Source organism: Squalius cephalus (genome assembly GCF_949319135.1).
Source record: "Squalius cephalus genome assembly, chromosome: 2".
Lineage (NCBI taxonomy): Eukaryota > Metazoa > Chordata > Actinopteri > Cypriniformes > Leuciscidae > Squalius > Squalius cephalus.
Window position 1 is genome coordinate 64,377,038 of NC_137123.1, and position 23,743 is coordinate 64,400,780.

A 23,743-nucleotide genomic window follows, 5' to 3' on the forward strand; every position below is an offset into this window, starting at 1 on the left:
TCCACCTGCCCTTACGAGACCCTCCATCACTCCACCTGCCCTTACGAGACCCTCCATCACTCCACCTGCCCTTACGAGACCCTCCATCACTCCACCTGCCCTTACGAGACCCTCCATCACTCCACCTGCCCTTACGATACCCTCCATCACTCCACCTGCCCTCACGAGACCCTCCATCACTCCACCTGCCCTTACGAGACCCTCCATCACTCCACCTGCCCTTACGAGACCCTCCATCACTCCACCTGCCCTCACGAGACCCTCCATCACTCCACCTGCCCTTATTGCCTCAGATTGTGAAGCACAACACATCACGCAACAACCTCAGGCACGGCTCACCTCGGGCGGTCAGCTGATTCATCAGAATAAAGCTGCAGAATGGGAACTGCTGTGTTGAGATGGCAGAAGGATGTGGGGTTCAGCGCCTGTAGCCTACATACATGATTGTAGTTTGAATAAAGCTTTGTTTCATGTGTTGACTTGTAAATGCATTTGTTTATTGTGTGATGGTGACTTTCATTCATTCTTTTATTAATTTATTAATATTTCTCATTGTTGTCAGTAAATAAAATAATTATTTAATTAATGCTTTATTTAATTGTTTGAATGAAAATGTAGATATGTTCACTATATACACATCTAGAGTGTATTCAATCATGCATAGCTGTGTCATATGACATACATTACATTTTGTTTTATTGAATTATATAATTTTCAGTAAAAAGTAATATAATTAAGTATTGGTCAGCATTTATCGTTTTGGGGTGGGATAGCAATGCAATTCATTCTGGGGTAATATTAATTTTTAATATTAATGATACTTACATTTTTCGAGTATAAAATCAACAGTTTCTTCCAAAGGTGAATCTTCGCACAGCTGCCCTTTGTGCAGACATTACAAACACTGAGGAAACCCATTCTAGGTAAGGCTGTCGAGTTACTGATGTTATAAGGTGTATAATTATATTATATATATATATATATATATATATATATATATATATATATTATATATATAATGGGTTTGCATAGGCTACATAATATGAGATTTTTTACACAGGAAAAAAGAACCTACAAGGTTGAAAATCTTAATATATATTTTCTAAAATAATTCATTATAATACATTTAAAAAAATGCATTTTTTGTTATTTATAGGCCTGAGGGATGAAACGAGAGTTAGATTTAACAAGAAAAAGAGGAAAACATAAAGCAGCTAGCCGGATGAAAATGTTTAGATATAAAATAAATAAATTAACAACATATTCAAGAGATGACAATTTTGGGATTCCGTAATAAAAATAAATAATATTGTTAAGGATAAAACGGTGGGTCACATTAGTAGGGTAGGGTTAAATATAAGAACTTAAATCAACCCTAAATGTATTCACAAAATAAATGGGCAGCAGTTTCTTCAAAAAGACCACAAAATGAGCAAGTTTAATCAATATCAAGATATTTACAGATAGATTAATTAAACGTGTCGTTCAAATCTTTTAAGTTGTTGCGCGTGTGATAACGCGTCGTAGTAGGTCACATGATAACGTCAACATGGCAGATGTCCGGTTTGCATTCATACTCAACGAGATCTGGCTATAAAGTACCTACTCTTTTAGCGCTCGTTAAAGAGCAACTTGCAGGTTAGAAGACCCAACAAGTCAATGTATAGAAAAATAATGTAGGAACTAGATTTTCTTTAAAAAAAACTTATAAATACGCTACAGTGGCTTCTGGAGTCGTTTTTGTGAGAAAATTTTACTTCCGCATCTGAAAATGGGCGTGACGGGCGTGACGTAGCACGAGGGAGAGCGGTCGATTCAAACAACAGGGAAATATGGATTGCAGTGATATTTCGGACGCTGAGGAAATTGTTGACGGACCACATCCATACAATTATGAGCCTGCTAGGCTGCCAAAGAGAGCAGGGACGGGCCAGGATTAATGTTAGACATAACATATTGGAACTTACAATAACAGAAACTAAGCTTTGATCAGGCGTTTGTCATGCTCATTAATATCCGCCCAGACTAACGTTACATGATATAACTTAGCGGTTTCTTATCGAGAGACAGAGAGATATTTATTCCTGCTAACATTTTTTGTTCCATAGGTGCTTGTGTGGGAAATGCGAGGCAATGTTTACAGCTGAGGAAAGTCAGTGTTGCAGGGATGCATACTGGGCCTTTGTGGAAAATGCCAAACTTCCATGGTTGCAGTTAGTGTTACTACAGTAAAGCCATGGTGAATGTTGCTGATCTGTGGACACTGGATAGTTCGTTCATTCATTGTACAATGTTTATTCCTGGTTTCCACGTCAGCGCTGTTCGATCCGTTAATAACGGAGAAATGTGAATATTTCTCACTAAATCTCGCAGCGATGTTATTACTTCAGTGGCGAACTCAAATGCTTTATTTACTGGATCTCGCAGTTACAGTGTTGCTTGATCAGGCTCGCGCTGCACTGGTCCAAACTGATAAACGGTCCACACAAACACAATAACGAATAGCTCAGTTTCGTTCCGCTTACATTGCATTTGCCAGTTGATGTTGTGCTCGCGCCTACATCCGGCGGGAGAACCCGAAGATGCGTGCACTGAAGGAACCGCACCAGCTCTGAGTCTCACCCGGTTCTTACTTCGGTATCCCATGTTGAACTCCATCATATCGCCGGGACGATAATCCTCCGATCTGAAGTGAACGCTACACACGACCGCGTTTCCCGAAGCTGACGCGGAAGAGAAATCCCGTCTCTTCACCTCTGCACAAACCGCACCCAGGCACGAAAGATATAGCACCGTCCTTTTTCTTGTTAGGAAACCGGTGGACTCGATGTCCTGACAGGCTGGAGTTTTTGCAAGCTCCACAAACACAAAAATTTACCATGACGATGATAAATTGAAATACAAAAACTAGTGAAAACACACTGACTCACAACCGTTCTTACTGAATACCAGCCTACTCTGCACCGAGCTGGCAGAGCACACACACATCTCCCTCGTGTGACGTAAAATGACGCGATGTTGAAAAAAAGCGGTTGGTACGAGCAGTCAAAGAAACGCTCACTTTATCTACTAAATTGGTGTCATTATGTCGTTTTAAAACATTTTAAATCCTGCATTATCTTTTCATATGGTATTTTCATACACGGTTATATATTCATTTCGATTTTTTTTTTACCTGCAAGATGCTCTTTAAGTAGGGGAGCGCGGGGCACAACCATAGACAGTAAAGGGCACAACCTAACGCGGGGTTAGTTGTAACACGCTTGTTTTAAATACTTCCGCACATGCTTGGATGACGGAACTTTGTTTATTTACTAGTTGCCATATCAACACTATATAGAAAAAAAAAAATCCGCCACATTTTTTTTTTTTTGGAAGATATCCATAGACATTTATTAAACCATAGCAAAAGTAAATTTCTTACTTAAGTTAATTTTTCATCTCTATTTTTGTGTTTATTTAAAATAAGACAAATCTGATATTATTTTAATCTCCAAGATGTTATTTAACAGTTGAGATAGTTCTTTAATGCTTCGCTAACTAGCAGAAGACACTAGCAGGGTTTAAATCCCAGTTGTGCAGGCGGGGGCATGTTGTAACACTGCGTTACAATGTGCCCCTATTAGAAATATGCTATTATATTCCATACTTTTATTAATTTTATTGAGAAAACGTGAGAAAAAGGTGAATAAAGACTGAGAGTCAATGTCCAGAAATTACTAATTATTTATTTGTTTTGAACTATGTTGTATAGCTGTGTTTTCATGTGTTCATAGTCAAAACTCAAAAATGAGTTTCTATTTAATTATTAAAAATTGCCATTATTTTATATGAAAAAGTTTTTTAATTGTATTTTATTTAGAAAATATTTTAGTTTGTTTTGTATATTTTTTTTATTAGATCAGATAACATTTTAAGCTGTCATATGGTCATGTTACAATGTGCCCCTCACATGTTACAATGTACCCCACCTATGGGGCATGTTGTCACATTTCACTTCCATTCTTTCGGGGTATATCAAGAAAAAAGTATAAACTGTATTAATAAAGCAAAAACACATAATTGTACTAGACATGTGGGAAATTAATGTGGGAAAAAATAAATACTCTGAACCATAAGTGGATTTACACAAACTGAGAAAGTCAAAAAGTGTTAGGTTGTGCCCCGCTCTCCCCTACTTATTGAAATTAAGTACCTACTCATTGAGTATGCGGTTTCGGACGCAGCCATAGACTGTAAAAAAAGAAAGAGGTTTTCTTCTTTGTTTTCTGATGGATCGCAACAAAACGTACACATTACCGCCACCAACTGTGGAGCATAAACCAACAGCTACTACAACACAGGTGATACTAAATAAACCAATCAAAATCCTCTGGAAGTTTGTACAGCCCACTTGCGGCTGAAGCTCCACTCACTTGCTGCTACCCACCCATTTGCAGCTGGCTCCGACCTCCGTTTACCCTACTCGATTATCCCGGCAGTTAGGACATCGCACAAGATTTGTCATCAACACAGAAAACATTTCATCATTGGATAGGTTTTGTTTAGTTTATTGAAAGTGTTTTTTTATGTCAGCTGAATGGGCGGAACGCTTTTCAGAGAAGAAGGCAAGGTAAAAAAGTTTTTTTTTTTTTTTGCACAATTCACACCCAGCGGTAGCCTAATTCAGGAAAAAAATATCCGAATGCTCCACGTGAAACTTCGTTCTTCCGATCTTTTACCATTGTGTCAATTCTCAATTGATTTAGATTAATAAGCTCGAGGGAGTGAGAGAGAGAGCAAGACAGTTTGAAGACGCGCGCGCGACCGGGCCTCTCTCTCTGCTCGTTCTTTCAGTAATATGCGATTTTCCTCAGACATACTCCCAGATAGCAAAATTGTTCCGGGCCTTTTATGGCCCAAACACTGTTCTTAGTTTTGGCAAACATACCGCGCGGAATGCAGGCCCAAAACCGGCCCAAACAGTTTTGCCAAAAGCATGCCAGAAAAATGCCAATGCCTTACCAGACGAGAGCCAGAAGACCCGAAATTGGCCCATATTCATGCCATAATATCGCCATTGAAAAGCCAGATGTCTCCCGAGCACAGGCCACAACTCTGCCAGATTATATTAAACACTAATTTGGCCCATATTTAATATCTGCGCCCAACAGCAACCATGCAATTCAAAGATAAATCAAACCAGGAAACCATAACTGCTGAAAATTAGTGTTTATTTTCAATCAACATAAACATATGACCTAAATAGGTTAACATTTACAATTATTCATTTTTTTTATACAAATAAAATGTAAGAAAATGAAATCTAAAAACATTTATAATACAAAGCATGGTTTTAGAAATCACACTAGTAAAACCTTGAAACCATGTGTAAACCATGAAAGACCACAAACTTATGAACGGTAGTGTATGTTAAAGTGTGGCCAGAAACGGGCCAAAGTGGAACGTATATGTGTGTGTGTGCCTGACTTTGTGTTAATGTGTTAAGTGTTGGTGGGTGGCTGGTGGTGGAGGACTGTGCTTCTCCTCCTCCTACCCCCCTCTCGATCGCCAGCCAAATACAACCAACGCCTCAACCATCGCTCCACCTCCTGGTTCGTGGATTCTCTGTATCCAGGATTTCTCCGAATGGCTTCTAGACACAAACAAATAAAGATATCATGGCAGGTTTCAGAGTTTTAATATAAGACTTAAAGACAAAGCAACGGATAAAATTCACAATATATTTACAAGCGGAGTTATATTAATAAACAACCTGATGCTTCCGAGCTTTATAATGGCAGTGGATTGCAACATCAGTTTGAAGCTCAAAAGTCTATCCATCATAAAAGTACTTCACACAGTTCTGAGGGGTTAATAAAGGCCTTCTGAAGCAAAGCAATGAGTTTGTAAAGGTTTAAATTTTAATATTTTTCTTACATGAAGTAAAATTACTAGCTTCCGGCCAAAAGAACAATAACATACAGATTTTACTCTAAAGCGCAACTTACGCAACGTACTGCTGATATTTACTACGCCATGACACACTACGCTAGTTCTGACGTCATAAGTTGCGTAAGTTGCACTTTGAATGCAAGTAGACTGCATGGCCGTTCGGCCGTAAGCTAGAATTTTACTTTGTGATGTGTTAAAATATGGATATTTTTCTTACACAAACTCTTCACTTCAGGAGGCCTATTTTAACCGCTCAGAGCCGCGTGGAGCTCTTTTATGATGGATAAATGCACTTTTTTGAGCTTCAAACTGATCCACTGCCATTATAAAGCTGGGAAGTGTCGTTTTTTTTTTTTTTTTTTATATCTCAGATTGTATTTGTCTGAAAGAATGGCTTGGAGGTAAGTAAATCATTGGGTAATTTTCATTTAGGGAAGAATTTACCTTGTACAATTAAGCAAGGTGTGCCTTGTAGGGTCTCTCTCTGGATATCAGCAGCTGTGGCAGAGGGTTAGGGAATAAAAAATGTAAACATTACCAAATGTATTACACAACAAATACCAATTACAAATCTATTATTTATTATTTTAATATTCCATACAGTCTGCCAGGCAGCCACATATAATTTGAGACAAACAAAATGGTTAACTTGATTTTAATACTACTGATAATGTGCTGCCTTCTCTGAAGACAAAGAGAGCTCTGAAAGCCTTTCAACAGAACCCAGGATCCGAAAAAATATTTAATGACGATGCTGGTTGGTTTAAGTTGCGCACGCGCAGTTTATTTTAGATAAAGATAGCTTACATGTGCTTTTTCACCCTGGACTGGTTGGCCAAGCACAAAGTAAAGTTATAACATCTGAACATACCAGATGCTATATTCAGCTTTTATCACAGTTAACTATATAACGTTAGTTAACTTACAGAATTAAATGAAGATACCAACATTGTCATTTAATTAAAGCCCATATTTCAATCTCGTTATTTGAAATATTAATTAAATTAAAATCCTGGTATCTTCATTTAATTCTGTAAGTTAACGTTATTCAGTGACCGTAAAATCTACAAGCTATAACTTACGTTTATGCTAGTGTGCAAACCATCACGACTTCAAGACGCCCACAAGACAGCAAAACAGAAGTCCTAGCAGCTAATAACATTACAATAGCCTGTCCGGTAGCAAGTGCAATCAATGCAATAATAACCTGAGCTAAGGAAGCTTACTGCTACCGGGCTAACGTTACTATTTTTACATTCTGGGCTAACGTTATTTGAGCTATCGTCATTGTGGTGGTTTTCCATTAACGTTACGTTACAAGCTCAGCTCGACTCGATTATACTCACCATGTTTGTGTTTCCATCGTGAATGTATATTGTCTTGTACCTGATGTGGTAACGTTACCTTTTTCCTTATGGACTGAAGACGCCGCCACTTCACCGGGGTCAGTTTAGGTTGTTTACCGGGAGTGAGCGAGTCGAGTCGGGGCGAGTTGAGCTAACGTTATAGGGATCTAACGTGTCTAGCTAATGTCACTGAAATATACCAAACGAAAAATTGTCAATATCTCGTACCTTTACACCTGCATGTAGTTCCTTTTCCGTGTGGATTGAGAAAGAAGACGGCATTTCACCGCGGTCAGTTCAGGTTGTTGTTTTTAGTCGACTCGGGGCGAACGTCACTGAAGCTAATGTCACTGAAATATACCAAACGAAACAATCAGCAGCACTCACTCATATCAACGGTATTAATATATCCATATACTTATATAATAGATTTCATGTTAACGTTTCATACCTGAGATGTGTTCTTCTTCCAAAAATGTTGATTCTCTGGTAACGTTACCGTTGGCCGCGCAATTTCAAAATTCAAACAGCAGCTATCCCACAGTGCTATGCGGTGCCTGTAAAATAATGCGTCTACAGTGTAGTTAGTTACAATAAAATTACAGGACTGTCCATAAATTTCCCATCATGAATTTGCATTTACAATATAAACATGAATACAATATGTTGTTGTAAAATTTATTGTAAAAATTACATAAATTGCTAACAGTGTATAATTTATATAATATATAATATATATATATATATATATATGTATATATATATATATCTTCTAATAAAACTGGAGAGGAAATACTTGTTTAAGTCATTTCACAATCACCCCCACACCAGCAACTGAAAAATACGTTAAATCTGGCATGTTTCATATTTGCCAGAAGAGAGCCATAAAATAATGCCCCTCCCTCCACCACCTCCTGCTGCGCCACCACCGATTCCGGAACCCTTCAGGGTTGCCATCCATTTGCCAACATCGAACACAAACCAAACAAATGCCAGAAGAATCCAGAAAAGGCCCAGAAGATTTTGCTATCTGTTTTCTCCCACACAAAAACATAATTTTATTCCAAATATGGAAAATTCCGCGAAATTCCGCGTTGACACTAGATTCCGCGTTAATTTGCCAATTCTGCGATTCCGTCCGCGATTCCGTGATCGCGGAAATTATAGGGTCCTACACAGCTGTTCCACAATTAGCCGGATTCACTGCATGACAATGATCACGTGTGTTTCGTGTTTATTCGAACACCTTTAGTTCCTCTAAAGCTCTCAAATCAGTTTTTTTTATAACAGTAAACACTGTTTTCATGTCGTTGCGATGTTATATTGTGTCATGTTTATCAAATTAAAACTGATTAAAAAACGTAGACTCCACTTCATTGATAGTAGCTTATGTTGAACTTTATTCTTTTTCAAACAGACGCTGTATGAAGCAGTACATAAAGTATTGAATGAAAATGTCTCTGAAACATCTATTATTTTGGCAAATATTGCATTTATTTCACTTCAGCTCTGGTAAAGTATGCAAACACCAAGTGAGCGGTCACTGCGGGAACCAGAAAGTGTCCGACTTCACGTATCCGTTTGCAGCTCCACCCCGCCGGCACGCGGCTACTCTCGCCGATCGGGTGCATCCAGCCGCAGCCGATGTCCAACACACCTGAAATATTGAACAGAGGGCAGGGTTTTACTTTAACGCTCCTCCTGTCCATCTCAGCTCAAAGCAGACGGTTTAAGGAGTGGTTAAGCCATCAAACTGACGTCATCAGAAAAGAAACGCCATTTCCAGACCAGAAGTCGCTTTTCAGACTTTGGTTAAAGATAACCATGGCCAACAATTTTTCCTGTGTATTAACTTGCACGGATTAATTGTTCACCACAAGACTAGTAATATGCGCTAACAAAGTAAATAGGGTCAATTTTGATTTCATGTCGACTCTAAAATAGCTTTCATCAATTTCTTGTAAAGAAAACCAAAAGTTTACAGTATCACCCAAAGCTCACAATGCCATTCAGAGTTCACAAGAGATAATTTCTCGTTATCTAGGCATAACACAGCATGGTACAAAGTGCATGCTCTCTCTCTATGATGTCGTAAAAGTTAAGACGTTCATCCGTATGTGTGTGTGTGTGTGTGGACAGATGCTTGAAAATATTAGGCTAGAAATATCTAATAGTGAATTAATAACTAAATTAGCCTAAATAAAAAATGTAAAATTTTAAAACGTTGCACATGTGTATTCTCATGCGTTGCGGAGTTTTAGGTGGACGGAGAATCTATTTCTCATTCATGTGCTTTGCGGGACAGCGTAAGAGATAGGCTATTGTTAGCTAAAAACTAAACAAAAGTTTATGTTAAAAAGTTTTGCTTATACTAATCTATTCGTTTGATGTATTTTTTAACTGTTGTTGTTGTTGTTGTTTGATATGTTTAATGCTCACGTTTGACACATTGTTTAAAAAACATAATTTACCATTTTTCTGGTATCTTTAAAAGTCGTTCGTGAAAGACATTCTATAACTTTAAATGATTTAACGTTGACTTTTTTTGTTTTTAAGTTTTTTAAAAAAAATCTGTATGTGAAGGAAAACATTCTAACTTGTTTTACATTATTATGATAACTTTTTATATACACCTTTGTATTTTAAAGGTGTGTATCATTTTAAAAAGTTATTAAAGTTGTACGTGAGAGTGAACATGTCTGTGAAAAAACTGTTTGCTACCGCTTACGTTTCACGGTTTTAAAGTTTAAAGCACATAGTTTTGAACAGATTCATTATTTTTTACTCCAAAACGCATTCTCAAACAATGATCATATTTCTCCATTGGGTTAGGTGGATTATCCTATCGAAGAGTGAATAAATCAGTAAGTTAGTGAATATTTGTTAACTTCACTAAAAGTCCAAAACTAACTAAAACATGAGTTTTTTTTTTTTTTTAAACAACTATTATTTTTATAAATGTTATTTAGTGTAGAATAATTATAAATAAATCTAGTGATAAGGTGGGCGGAGACTCGGCTTCACACACTGATCTAGCCTATAGCCTACCTAAACTGCATGTTTCTACCGTCGAGTGATGTATCATATGGAACTTAAAACTAAACTAAACTTTAGTAGCATATTGTATTTTAGTTGATGTTGTTTTGAACGTTTTTTTAAATCTGTATGTGAAGGACCACATTCTAACTTTTTTCAGATAACGTTGTAAAATGTAGCCTACGAATACTAAACCATTGCATTTTAACTTTATACAGTGTTTTTAAAAAGTTTAAAACAAAACTTTTCTTTAATTAAAAAACAACTCTCTGATCTGTAACCCAATACATTGCTTCACTTTTTTAAAAGTTTAAAGCACATCGTTTTTAATGTTTTAACATTTTACAAATGTATGAACGCTAAAGACACGGGTCGAATTAGAATTCACACGGGTCAGCCTCAGAAATAGGCCACAAACATTTGGGTATATCCATTCCAAAATCACTGCAAAGTATGTAAACGTAATCCTCTGGGTGATTTTTTTATATAATCCACGAGAAGACGGTAGCCTATCTTGTTCCCATCGTAATTCCAGACCACTCCGCAATGAAAACCGGTTCACTTCCATCATCTTTCAAATCTCTCCATACTCCTGTATAAAATAAAATCCAATCCCTTTGTGTAAAAAACCAAATCAGGATCCTCTGTTGTATTCGTTGTGAATCGCTCGTCGTTATCCAGTCTGACTTCTCTGTTGATTTTGTCATAAACCTCCAGACAAGTGAAAAGTATAATCCATACGATCCATGTGCATCTTTTTTTCGCGGAGCTACAGTCAAATCCTCCATAGCCTCAGTAATCCTTCTAAATCACAAGTATTTCTTAACGTGAGTTTGCGCTCCTTTTTAAACTCTGTCACGCTGAGGGAGGGGGTTCCCCCGTGAGTGATGTCATTTTTAGGGATGTCCTTAAATCGAAATTGACCTCTCAGCTTTGAGAGGGGTGTGTTAGTAGGTGTGGTCTCTTTGACCCCTTACACACTTGTTTCACTGTCATTTGAGTTCGGACATTGCAGCGACCGGTCGTGTTTTTGTATTTGGGAGTGGATAGGAGCCGTGGGTTTTTCCCACACTCGCACCTGTTGTGGGTGGGATAGGGGGCGGGGTTTGCGTGAGTCTCTGTGCAACCTTCAGAAAATGTCACTCCTGACAGACCTCTGGACTGTGTGGACATTTTTTCACTTTGCTCCAGAAAAATTACACAAGGAAAACACTTTTGTCTTTAAACTCTGAGTTTTTAACAATTCGGTATGTAGAAACGAAAGACTTTTTAAACTAGTTTGTGTTTTATGTAAAAGTTTGACAAAATACTATGTGAAAGTTAAATGCTTATAAGTCAACATTTTAAAAATGATCTTTTTGTAAATGAAAAAAAGTTGTTTTAATGTTTTAACATCTTGAAATAACACTAACTCATTTTTTAATAACTCTTTTAGAGAAAAATTATCTTTTTGTAAATGAAAAAGTTGTTTTAATGTTTTAACACCTTGAAATAACACTAACTCATTTTTTAATAACTCTTTTAGAGAAAAATTATCTTTTTGTAAATGAAAAAGTTGTTTTAATGTTTTAATGTTTTAACACCTTGAAATAACACTAACTCATTTTTTAATAACTCTTTTAGAGAAAAAAATAATTTTAACTTATTCCACTGTTGTTTTAACGTTTTAAAAGTGATGAATGTACATCTGTCTTCTTTAATAAATAAAAACACTGATCTCACACTCTGACTATGTTTTTATTGTACATTTCTTTAAAAGTTTTAATATACACTGTTTAGAACTTCTGTGCGTGGGAAATTTTCCCACGCTTCAGATGTTCAACCCATAAGGAGGCGTGACGCTAGTCCGATTTTCCCACGGTGTACGTACAGCCCATAAGTGGGAGGAGCTAGCGTGGGAAATCCCCACGTCAAAAAGGGGGCGTGGCTTAGAGGGCCATAAATCACTCAAAAGTGACACATTCATTGTGTCCAAATTCAGGGTCTGCATCCTCCTTAGGATCCTTCCTACCCGGTTGAAGGAGGAGGGGTCCTCCGACGACCGCAAAACCCGGAAGTCGGTGTTTGTGAATTTGGACAGCCTACCCTTCTTTCAGTTCCCTCCCTTACCCGTTGCTCATATCCTGTCGCCTAGCAACCGTGACAGCGCTATGCAAGAAGCGGGAAAATGGACAAACAAAGAGTTATTCTCCTCATTTTAATTCTTTTGGAAGAAATAAAGCAATTAAATACATTAAAGAGAGAGTACATTAATTTTGTCGGAGAGTTTTTTATATCAGACTACAAGACAGTCATATCCAGGTAAGCCATTATAGCCTATTTTTATTTATGTTTTCAAGTATTCTGCTAATTTCCCTTACAAATTCATTGAGCCGAAGCATAAACTTTAGCTTGTTTTGTCAGAGAAACTCTATCTATCTATCTATCTAATGATATATATATATATATATATATATATATATATATATATATATATATATATATATATATCAATAATATGTATATAATTATTCATGTAATATGTATAATGTGCATTAAGTAATTAAATAATTAAAAAATTAAAAAATGAGTTTTGATATTTAAATTTGTCTTAAGGTAGAATAATGCTTTTATCTGTTAAACACTTATTCTAATGTGCAAATTATATTATGTATTTGTTCTCTACTTTTCCTTAACCAGACCAGACCCCGTTACTGCAGGATTAACCTGAGTGTCCCAGTTTTGGACCGTTTCTTCAGCCAGGAAGATCCCCGACCAGACTTTCGGCTGAGCAGGGAGTCTCTGGCAGTGTTGCAGAACCTCCTGAACCAGGAGAGAAGACATGGGTGGGGTGCTACAATAGAGACCCTGGTGTTTCTCTTCTGGTTGGCCTGTGGAGCATCCTACAGGGTGGTCTCAAGAGTGTTTGGGATGCCCCGGTCCACCGTCCACTACATTGTCCACCGAGTGACTGAGGAGGTGGTGGCCATTCGCCACAAGGTCATCTTCCTCCCGAAGACCCCGGAGCACCTGGAAGAAGTGTCCCGCGGGTTTGCAGGGCTGGCACGCCACAGAGCTTTTATCAAAGCTGCAGGTGCCATCGACGGCTGTCACATCCGCATCAAGCCTCCGAGCGGCCCTGATGGTCAGTGCTACAGAAACAGGAAACTGTTTCCATCCATAATCCTTCAGGCTGTTTGTGACCATCAGGGCCGCTTCATCGATACGTAAGTGGGCTGGCCTGGATCGGTGCATGACTCCAGGGTGCTCCGCCACAGCCCACTGTACGCTCAGTCATCCTACCCTCCTCCAGGGCATTTCATCTTGGCCGATGGAGGATATCCATGCCTCCAACGGCCTCTCCCCCTCATCACTCCTTACAAGAGGCAGGTGCAAGGTGTGGGAGCCCAGCGCTTTAACAGCCATCATTCCAGGGCACGCTCCATTATAGAGCGTGCTTTTGGAATGATGAAGACAAGGTTCCGGTCCATCTTCCTGCAAGCGCTGGAGGTGCACTACACCTTTGTTCCTCATGTAAGTTACCAGCCAGTGTTATATTAAATAATTTTTTTTCAATATCACAATATACTAAATTTATATATGCTATTGCAGGTTGTGACAGCATGCACCATCCTCCACAACATCTGCCTCAGTGCCGGAGACGTGTTGGCACCTGAGGATGAGCCTGAGGACGATGTGGAGGAAGATGAGGGGGAGGCTGACATGGAGGCCGTCAGCGGTGCTCAGTGGCGGGACCAACTCTGTGCTGAGGTGTCTGCCCTGGAGGTTGTACCACCAGGTCATGACTACCTTTAACAAGCAAGTAAACAATAACTTTAATATCTTATTTAAAAAGTACTTTGTCATGAAAGGATTGGATTCAATTTCTCCTGTTTACATATTTATTAATGCATGTTGCAGATGTGACAGCCGTTGATTGAGTCACTCTGCAAACCCTGCTGGTGGACGATGTAGTGGACAATGGGAGGAGACATCCTGAAGCTCTCTGCAGACCACCCTGTGATGTTTCACTCGCCAACCAGAGGACCAGCCACGGATCCCTGCTGCACTCCATCCATGTCTCTCATCCTTTCAGCGGCTCCAGCAACACTGCCAGGGACTCCCGTTGTAATTAAACATAAAAATGGTCCAATACCTGGTCACTCAGATTAATCCTGTAGTGATTTGTTAAAATCTGTTGTCCTGTAAATAGTTCTCTAAATAGTTTCTGTATGTTCTTGAATTTTGTTACCTCAATTTTGTTTTCTGAATGTTATTAAATAATTATACACTTAATTTTCTTTACAAATGTTCCTTTTACTTTGAAAAGTATGGAAAATAAAAAAGAAATACAATGAATGAGAAGTATTTCTTTCAAACAATTTATTTCAAACAACTGAAGCTAACAATGGAAAAAATGTAATCCCTCCCACCCCAAGAAAAAAAAAAAAAAAAATTATTCGGGGACCCAACGCTCCAGAATGGAGAAGAGCCGGTCCATCCTCTCCCTGCTCTCCTGTGCCCTCCTCTCTTCAGCCTGTGCCCTCCTCTCTTCAGCCTGTGCCCTCCTCTCTTCAGCCTCTCTCTGCTGCCTCATGTCCTCCCTGATGAGGTCTAACAGCTCCTGGTCACTGTCCCTTCTCCTCTTCTTCGCTGCTGGCTGCCTATCTCCTTCCCTCTCTTCTTCCTCTCTCTCCTCTTGGCTCCTCTGCTGCACTTGGCCCTGGAGTGTCCATAGGGATGGAGGCAATAAGGACAGGGGGGCAAATTGAAGGCCTTTGTCCTAAAACCTCATCCATTTGGACAAACCAGGGCCAAGTAGCAGCAGTGGGCTTCCCACTCACTCCCTCTCCTGACCCTGGATACTTGCATTCCTAAAGACAAGTAAAAATCTAAACTGTTCACAAAACATTTAAGCTTAAACCTAGGATTTTTTTTAACTGTTACTAACAAAAATATTATTTTCTATATATGGACATACTTTATATTTCTTTTTTAAATTGTCCCACTTTTTCTTTGCTTGGGCTGGTGTCACTTTACCAGACAGGCCCATCTTCTCCAAAACTATCCGAATGTAGGAGAAAAAGAGAAAATATTGGAATTGTGTTAATCACAGATATCAAAACGACAATTGTGGAACAATACTGTACAGAATTATACTACAAAAGGACAAAACAAGAGAAGTAAGAAAATGTTTCAGCTGTTTAATGACTGCAGGAAATGTTATCTGTACTGCACAAAACAAAAAGAAACAAAACTGCCTTGATATTACAATGGGATTTCTAAATAGATTTATTCCTGTACCTCCATCCCACAGTGGCAGAGTTCTTTGCTCTGGTGAAGAGTTCATCGTTCTCTCCCCGGAGCTTTATAAACACTTCTGTCTGCTCTTTCGTCCCTAGAAGCGTTAAAAACAGCTTCAATCACTAACAAATTAGCTGTGTGTAAGGGGATATTCACACAGGCAGTAAGGAAGAAGCTAGTTTACGAAAGTAATGTTTTTTTTTTTTTACATATAAACGTACAAATGTAAAAAAAAAAATGCTTAACGCTAAAACAAAATGCCTAACTAGACAACCAACTAACTAAACAACCAACTAACTAGACAACTAACTAGACAACCACTGAATAAAATATTTTTTTTTGAAAAGCCAGTTTTTAAAAAACTTACATCGAAAAGCATACTCCTCTCCCGCTCCGCTACCGCTCGCTTCGTCCGCCATTACACTCTGCCGAAAAGAACTATGGGATAGGTAGGACGGGAAAGGATCCACCACACCCATCCTTCCAATTCGGGGAAAAGGAGGACGTATTTGTGGGCCGCATTTGAAGGATCCTACGAATTTGGACAGCCTTCGTCGCGGCGCTGTGACGTAACATCCTTCAAATGAGTACTCCGAAGGATGTAGACCCTGAATTTGGACACAGCCATAGGGTCCCTCTATACTCTCTCTCTTATCTTACCTACTATACTATCTCTGTAATATTGCTCCTCTCTGTTATTAGTGATAACTAACCCTTAAACACAGGGGTCGTCAAGTTCGGTCCTGGAGGGCCGGTGTCCTGCAGTTTAGCTCCGACCTCACGACCTCCAGGAACAAGTTTGATGACCCCTGTTTAAACATTAACTTACCTGATACGAGGAGTGAGAGCTTGGCTGCTGATCCGCCATTTCGGCGCCTGTGGTTCAGCTGCTTTTCCTTTGAAACACTCTGTGTTGTAAAAAGTACTGTATAAATAAAGGTGACTTGACTTGACTAGGTTCTTTAGAATCTCTTTATTAATTGCAAAGAAATAATCTTCGTTTTTATCTTCGTTAATGTTAAATTGTCAGCTGGCTTCTCCTTCCTTACCTTCAGTTGTGGTTTATCATGAGCTCCACCACACTGTTGAAAAAGAAAGTCATTCAATATATCACTTTCACTCTGCTTAACAAATGTTTCAGCATAACTGCAACAAAATTGCATATTTTGTTAAATGATAAATCAATTCAAATTCCATCACCTCTGCTCTGTCAGCTTCTCCTGGTTCTCCTGGTTCAGCAGTTTTCGTTCTGGGCTCTTCTCTCACGTCCTCCACCCATGGGTCTGATGAAGGTATAAAAGCACGAAGATCAGACACGGCTGCTTCACTAAATCCCCCCCCAAAAAGATTTTTTTTTCTTGTTAAAATAAATAAATGAAAAATAATACATTTATAAAAAAAATTAAAAAAAAAATTAAAAAAAAAGAACAATAGGGGCCTAATAAACATACTGTAATAATCCATAAGGGCAAAAATAATGTAGGCATCCTACATCAGATTGACTGAATATGCAATAGCATGTTTTAATATTGTTGTTCAATAGTCATTTTTTTAGAGACAGCTTTGCTTGAACACAAGAGAATCTCACATTAAATGCAAAAATTGTGAATCTACTCACTTTTCTGGTACAAAAGCAAGTAAGCTTCCCTAGACCTACATTGAAAAGATTAAAACTATAATCACTTTCATTCTCAGTTGATTAAGAAATGAACAGAGTAATTTGATGTTATTGGCACGTACCTTTTCAGTTTGCTCTCATCAGTCTGAAGGAAAGCAAGAGAACAGTTGAATGAGATTAATCAACAGAAAACAGTGGTAATTTATATATAAAATAATAACACATTACCACTGTGACACGACTGTCATTAAAACGGTACCACTTGTTATCTGTAAAAGATTGGATGACAGCAGTGTAGTGACCGCCAAGATGGCTCCCTGTGTGGTTGATCACAGCATAGAGCGAATACTTCTGCTTCTGAAACAACATGAAGCAGGTTATCACCTAACTTATGCTTTTTGGAAATATATTTGTCTGTATTTCATAGATTGTGTTCTCTAATCCTTACAGCTTGATATAACTTCAATTATGAAATTAATGTGTTTTTATAAAATGTTAAAATGTAAACATATATGTATATATATATTTGTTGTGTTTTTCATTTTTTAGAGAGGAATAGAGGATTGTATATCCTGTACCAGAAATCTTTTCAATACATTTCAACAAATAAATTTCAATAAATGTTTATATACCTTCATCCTATCATAGCTAAATAAAATAAAAGGGTTTATGGTGTAGTGTTTAGTGGAGTTACATACCTGAAGAGATAAATGAAGTGGAACATCCATGGGGCAATCATTTTTCACAAGCCCCCGTCTATAGTCATACACAAACCTTTTGAGGTGCAAAGGCAGTATTGCTGGATATTTGTGTATTTCACAACTCTGTGTAAAAAAAGTAATACAGTTTTGTTTTTTGTAAGGCAATTTCATTGCAAACCTGTAAAACTGCTTTTATTTTATTTGGAAAAACTTGTATTGTAAAAAGCACTATACAAAGAAATTTGAGACAAGTGTCATTTGAACGCTATTCAGAAGTATACTAGCTTTGGGAATTTGGCTCTTAAACATACATTGAACTTTGTATAGAAATGCAGCAAAAATCCATTTTACCCATTCTGTATCTCTTTTCTTATCGCAAGTATCACAGTACATCTGGTCATCTGCAACTAATTTTGTAGACTCAAAATATTTATTAACTCCATCTGCCTGAAATCAGAATAAAATGTTTTATTATGATCTGCACACAAACCCTCTTTTAACATATAATCGTGAATGCAGAAAGTCATTGAATTTTCCCTCACAAGTGTGAACATTCCATCTCTGATGATTACAGGAATCTGCAGTGACTTGAATGGGCTGTCATCATGGGACTCGTGCTTTTCTGAACATATTCTGATGTTTCTCAGAGTTCCACTAAAGACCTGTTTCAGTTAAATGAATCACAGAGCACACACTATGAGTTATTACCAGAAGATCAACAAGGAAACGTTCTGTTTTTCTGCATTTATACACACTGAATGAACAGAAACAGAAATAGGCTACCTTGGCCAAATCAGGGCCTACTTTCTCTAGGATATCATGGAAGTATTCCACAGCATCCTGCTGCACATATCCTGAAAGAGAATACAACACACTTCATACACACAAACACACTGCAGTTACAACTAAATATTTCATTATATTATATATAATTCCCATCATAAACTTACTCTGTATACCAAGAGACCTGATAATTCCATCAGTTGAGACACTTTTAGCACCCCTGGCCTGATTGCTGAGCTCTTCAAATATTTCCTTTAATGCTGACACTAATATATTATCCGTGTCACTGGGAGCTCTAAAAAATGAAACAACTGTTTTTAATTTCTGTACAATTATTAATTTTAGCCACTAACAATTCAGACAAATCTAGAAGACAAAACCGACAACACCACTGACCCCAGTACTGCCTCTCTGAATGCTTTGGTCATGAAGAGCACCTGCAATGTTGCATTCAAATAGCAGGTTGCACCTCGATTGTCCAAACCTCTATACAAACCTAAGGAGAGGCAGCAACAATTTTAACAAAAGCAATAATCATATCAGTAGTAGCAGTCATACTGGGAACGGCAGTAATTTACTATTGACTTTGATTTTGAGATTATAGATTGTAAAATCATTAAACAAAGTCGACAGCTTCATTACATATTTGTCAAATCCAATCATGAACTTTGGCCTCTAATAGAGTTATTAACAGTATCCTTATATATTATATCTATATAAAATCATTTTGTTGCAGTTTCATGTTTTGCATAGCCATGTTTCAAGTCAAGTCTCAAGTCTAGTTTATTTATAAAGCCCTTTCCACTACAAAGTAGACCAAAGGGCTGTGCAGTACAAAAAAGTCTTAAAAAAACAACAGAAAACCAACAAGTTATAATAAACAATACCTTTAACTATTTAAGAGGTTTTCATTTTATTTTTAAATTACTTATTTTTACATTTCTCTGATGTTTTAAGAAACTGGACAAGTATCTCAACTCACAAGGAACTTGGTTGGTTTGTCTTTTCTTCTTTGGATCCTTTATATGGCTCATGTTAAAGTCCATTGCCACCTGATTTACTTCTTCAACTGAATTACCTGCAGAAAGATACAACTACAACTTAACCTCTCTGTACCACATTTAAATACAATCATTGTAACTGAATCGAATATGTATACACTGTTTTATTAAAAAAAAAGAAAAGAAAAGGGACAAGAAAATACAGCACACAACGAAAGGAATAGGGAACAAAAACTTTATTAGTCTTTATTAGATCCACAACGAACACTCAAAAGAGGAGGAGAAACGGTAACACTTTCTATGAAGCCTGTATTTATACTGTAAGTAGTATGATACTGTGCAGATCCTAAAGGCACAATATGTAAGTAATATAAAGTAATATAAAATATTCAAAAACCACTTGCACAGTGTGATATATGTCATGCAGTTGTGTACTTAAATTATCCCAAAAGTTTATCCCCATTTGTAAATCCAGAGGAATTCCAGTTTTAAATAATGGCTCGTCCCGATTGTCGCCTATCAATGACGTAATATCCGCGCTATCCTCGGTTTTCGCTTATAGAAACCATGGCAACATACGTAGACAAATGCGGACGTGGTGGTTATACAGCATCTGGCATGCAGCTGTTGTGTCGTTCAGTCATCATGGATCATGATTATTAACTGCTGATTACAGGAAATTCCCCCCAAAAATAAACACAGATCCACTGAGGCAAGCAGGCTTTGGGACAAACGGAGTGTGGCAAACAGGACGCGGCCGAGAGCCGTGAGAGAACAGCGCGAGGTCTGGCCCCGTCCACACTACTGCTTTTTCATTTAGAAACGGAGAATTAAAACGAATACGATCTCCGTCCACACCAGCGTTTTAGCTGCGTATTAGAATTGATCTCCGTCCACATTAAAACGACTGAAAACGCGGATCACGTGACCATTCACCAACACTGGGCATGCGCATGCCGGTGTAAACACAACTTCATTGATAAAATTATCCCACCATGCGCTGGTTCTTCCCGGGTTAACCCAAAACCGACGCTCCACAAGGACATTACCCCCTGGCTTTTTTGAACACATTACTCTGCATTATCTCTTTACTCAGCTCCCTCATATAACTGAGTTATGTTTTTGCAATTGCACTTAGGTCTCATCCTCATCCTCATATTCTCGCATTGACTTTTTTCTCACCAGTAATTCTATTATATCCAATATTTCCGAATCAAATATCCACCCAATAATCATTAGTGATCATGCTCCATTAACATTAAAATTGAATATAACCACTGCACATAAACCCATTTCTAGATGGCGATTTAATACCTCACTTCTACAAGACCACGATTTCAACAGCTACTTTGAAAGAGAGTGGGCTTGCTTTCTAGAGATGAATGACTCCCCGGAAACATCCCCATCTCTTCTGTGGGAAACAGGAAAGGCAGTATTAAGAGGCAAAATAATTTCATATTCCACTTACAAAAAAAAGAAAGAGAAAGAACAACAAGATGAACTAGAACAGAAAATTAAAGAACTAGAAGACATCAACATAAATAACCCAACAGAAGAAACACAGGATATGCTAAGAAAATATAAATCGCAATTAAATAAACTAATTAATATGCATACTCTTGACTTCCGGGTCACGAGTGAACGCTGGCGCGTTTGGCTGCCGCTACTCGCCGGCTTTCTCTGCTTGTTTTGTTTTTCTCAGTACGTTTGTTTTGTGCGCTCCGTCAATCCAAAATGCAGACACTGGACTGAGCCCTATTTCCCTGGAGGCTACTTCGTGCTGGGTAACGTTTTAATTACTGGATTACACTTTGTGTTTTGTGTGACACTTCAAGTTACTTCAAACGGCAGACACTGGACTGAGCCCAGTTTCCCTGGAGGTTTATCTCATGCTGGATTACTGGCTACCGGATCAACGTTTGCTACTGTCACTCGGCCCTGTCACGCATATTGATTAGTACCTAAATGTGGAATTATTATAAATCAATCATCTTGGATTGCTGACTCGAGCAAGACTGCTAGCTAAGTGTTGCCAAACTGACGGGCAGCTGCTGTGCCTCCCCTTTCCCTGTTTTGCTTATGCGAGCCCTCTCAGGAGTGATCCACTAACACTGTTCGCTGGTAAGTCTCTGCTTGCTTGTTCGAGTTTGCTTGAGTTTTGCCTATTTGAACTGCTGTCGCTACTCTTTGGTTTGGCTACCTCCGTTGCTGTTCCCTTGAGTGCAAAAGTGGTTGCCCTGTTGGCTAACGTATTGAGTTTACAGAGGCTAGGTTGAGTGTGTGGCTGTTTGCTGTTGTGTTTGGTAACGTTATGCTTGTTTGGACTGAGCCAGATGGTGCTCAAATCATACCCCCTCCTAATGCATGTAACAATCGTGACGCTGCTCTGGTCTCTTGTCTATGGGCCAGACTGCTTATACTACAGAGAGCCTAATCACTCGAACGGGCACCTCTTTGAATCCGACATGGCATTAAGATACTCGTCATCCTATCTCCATTGCCTTGGAAACAAAGTTTACAAAATTCCAGATGTTCTCCGCGCGCACCAACATCTTGGTCTGCTGCGTCGTCCCAAATATTTACACAGGGGCTCTGGTCGGAAGTTTGCTCGCTTCAACCACACTAACAACATCGATTCACTATGGAGTCTGTCTCGTAGAGAGACGCGGCCTGCTGCGGGGCGAACTGCCGACGTTGAGAACCTACACGCCATAAAACTGTTAAAAGCCTCCTCAGACTACCCTACTTTCAGAAATACCCAGTTTGGTCTGCTTAATGTGCGGTCTCTGAACAAGAAAGCAACTTTTATTAATGATGTCATTACTGATGCTGGTATTGATTTATTTTGTTTGACTGAAACTTGGCAGATACCAAATGATTTTATTACATTGAATGAAGCTACCCCCTCTGGTTATGAGTTTGTTGCTAAGCCACGTTTCACTGGCCGGGGTGGTGGCCTTGCTGTGATCTTCCGCTCATGCTATAGGGTTCTATCAGTGCCTGTCCAGGATTATTTATCGTTTGAATGTCTTGCTCTGAAATTCACTGGTGGGGCACCGCTCCTGTTATTACTTGTTTATCGACCTCCAAAAATGTCTTCTGCTTTTATTAACGAGTTTTCAGAGTTACTCTCATCTGTCAGTCCTATGTACTCATCCATCCTGGTGCTTGGTGATTTCAATATACATGTTGATTCTGGAAACTGTAATTTTGCTGAACACTTTTTAAACCTGCTGGACTGTTTCGATCTCACTCAGCATGTTGACTTCCCTACCCATTCAAGAAGCCATATATTAGATCTTGTCTGCACTGCTGGCATCATGCCAACTCACGTATGTCCCAAAGATCTTTTTGTGTCCGACCATAGAGCCATTATGTTCAAACTTGCTGTTCCTGAGCCTCTCCATCGCCAACGTCCCTCTCGTTCCATCACATATAGGAACACAAAGAACATCAACTCAGCTGCCCTCTTAGACACTCTAAATTCAAAACTCCGCTCAGAGTCATTGGATGTCTGTACTGGCGACTTAGTCCTGATGTACAATACACATCTTGCTGACTCCCTCAATCTTCTTGCAACCCTGAAGACACGCCATGTCTCCTTTACTCAGTCTGCCCCATGTTTTACACCGGAGCTTCGTAAAATAAAGGCGGCTGGACGTCAGCTGGAGCGACTTAGTCGGAAGACTGGCCTAACGGTTCATGCCCTGGCTTACAATGACCATGTCACTACCTACAAAGAGTCTCTTAACCGGGCTAAAACCTTGTATTACACCTCCATCATAGACAAAGGTCGTCATAATCCGAGAGCCCTCTTTTCCACTATTAATAAGCTAACCCAACCAAATAAATCTTTTCCACTCACCCCATCCACTGAACTGTGTTGTGAATTTCTGGTTTTCTTTAACAGTAAAATTAATTTGATATACCAACAGCTTCAAACAACTCACTCCCCCCAAGATGACGCCCCCCCCCCCCCTTCCCCTCCCCTTCCCCCTGTGCTACACTAAACAGGTCCTTCTCTGCCTTTACACCTGTTGA

General features: G+C 38.7%; 3 protein-coding genes across 30 annotated transcripts in view; 1 reads left to right on the forward strand and 2 right to left on the reverse strand.

Annotated features, from left to right (window-relative positions):
- pou2f1a (POU class 2 homeobox 1a) overlaps positions 1 to 23,743 on the reverse strand; it is a 141,232-nt gene that overhangs the window by 50,518 nt on the left and 66,971 nt on the right. The window lies entirely within an intron of this gene.
- Positions 8,663 to 23,743, reverse strand: part of LOC307154347 (uncharacterized protein) — a 28,937-nt gene continuing 13,856 nt past the window's right edge. For 2 of the 18 annotated variants that reach the window (XM_079864203.1, XM_079864204.1), the window contains exons 2-17: positions 21,017 to 21,113; positions 19,684 to 19,779; positions 19,098 to 19,197; positions 18,869 to 18,996; positions 18,702 to 18,772; positions 18,461 to 18,580; positions 18,270 to 18,365; positions 17,916 to 18,041; positions 17,446 to 17,574; positions 17,340 to 17,362; positions 17,218 to 17,252; positions 16,800 to 16,882; positions 16,649 to 16,681; positions 16,429 to 16,507; positions 15,600 to 15,693; positions 15,197 to 15,359 (exon numbers count right to left, since the gene is read on the reverse strand). In XM_079864203.1, coding sequence (XP_079720329.1) covers positions 15,332 to 15,359; positions 15,600 to 15,693; positions 16,429 to 16,507; positions 16,649 to 16,681; positions 16,800 to 16,882; positions 17,218 to 17,252; positions 17,340 to 17,362; positions 17,446 to 17,574; positions 17,916 to 18,041; positions 18,270 to 18,365; positions 18,461 to 18,580; positions 18,702 to 18,772; positions 18,869 to 18,996; positions 19,098 to 19,197; positions 19,684 to 19,747 — 1,209 coding nt within the window. In that variant the 5' untranslated portion in view covers positions 19,748 to 19,779; positions 21,017 to 21,113 and the 3' untranslated portion in view covers positions 15,197 to 15,331. Of the gene's footprint in view, positions 8,938 to 14,670; positions 15,170 to 15,196; positions 15,360 to 15,599; positions 15,694 to 16,428; positions 16,508 to 16,648; positions 16,682 to 16,799; positions 16,883 to 17,217; positions 17,253 to 17,339; positions 17,363 to 17,445; positions 17,575 to 17,915; positions 18,042 to 18,269; positions 18,366 to 18,460; positions 18,581 to 18,701; positions 18,773 to 18,868; positions 18,997 to 19,097; positions 19,198 to 19,683; positions 19,780 to 21,016; positions 21,114 to 23,743 lie in introns of those variants that run through there. The other 16 variants (XM_079864214.1, XM_079864199.1, XM_079864205.1 and 13 more) reach the window with 13 other exon arrangements.
- LOC307154766 (putative nuclease HARBI1) lies at positions 9,105 to 14,231 on the forward strand (the record flags this gene model as incomplete). Its single annotated transcript, XM_079864853.1, has 4 exons — positions 9,105 to 9,125; positions 12,996 to 13,522; positions 13,574 to 13,829; positions 13,908 to 14,231. 4 exons carry the CDS (start codon positions 9,105 to 9,107, stop codon positions 14,109 to 14,111), a joined length of 1,008 nt encoding a protein of 335 aa, XP_079720979.1. The 3' UTR covers positions 14,112 to 14,231.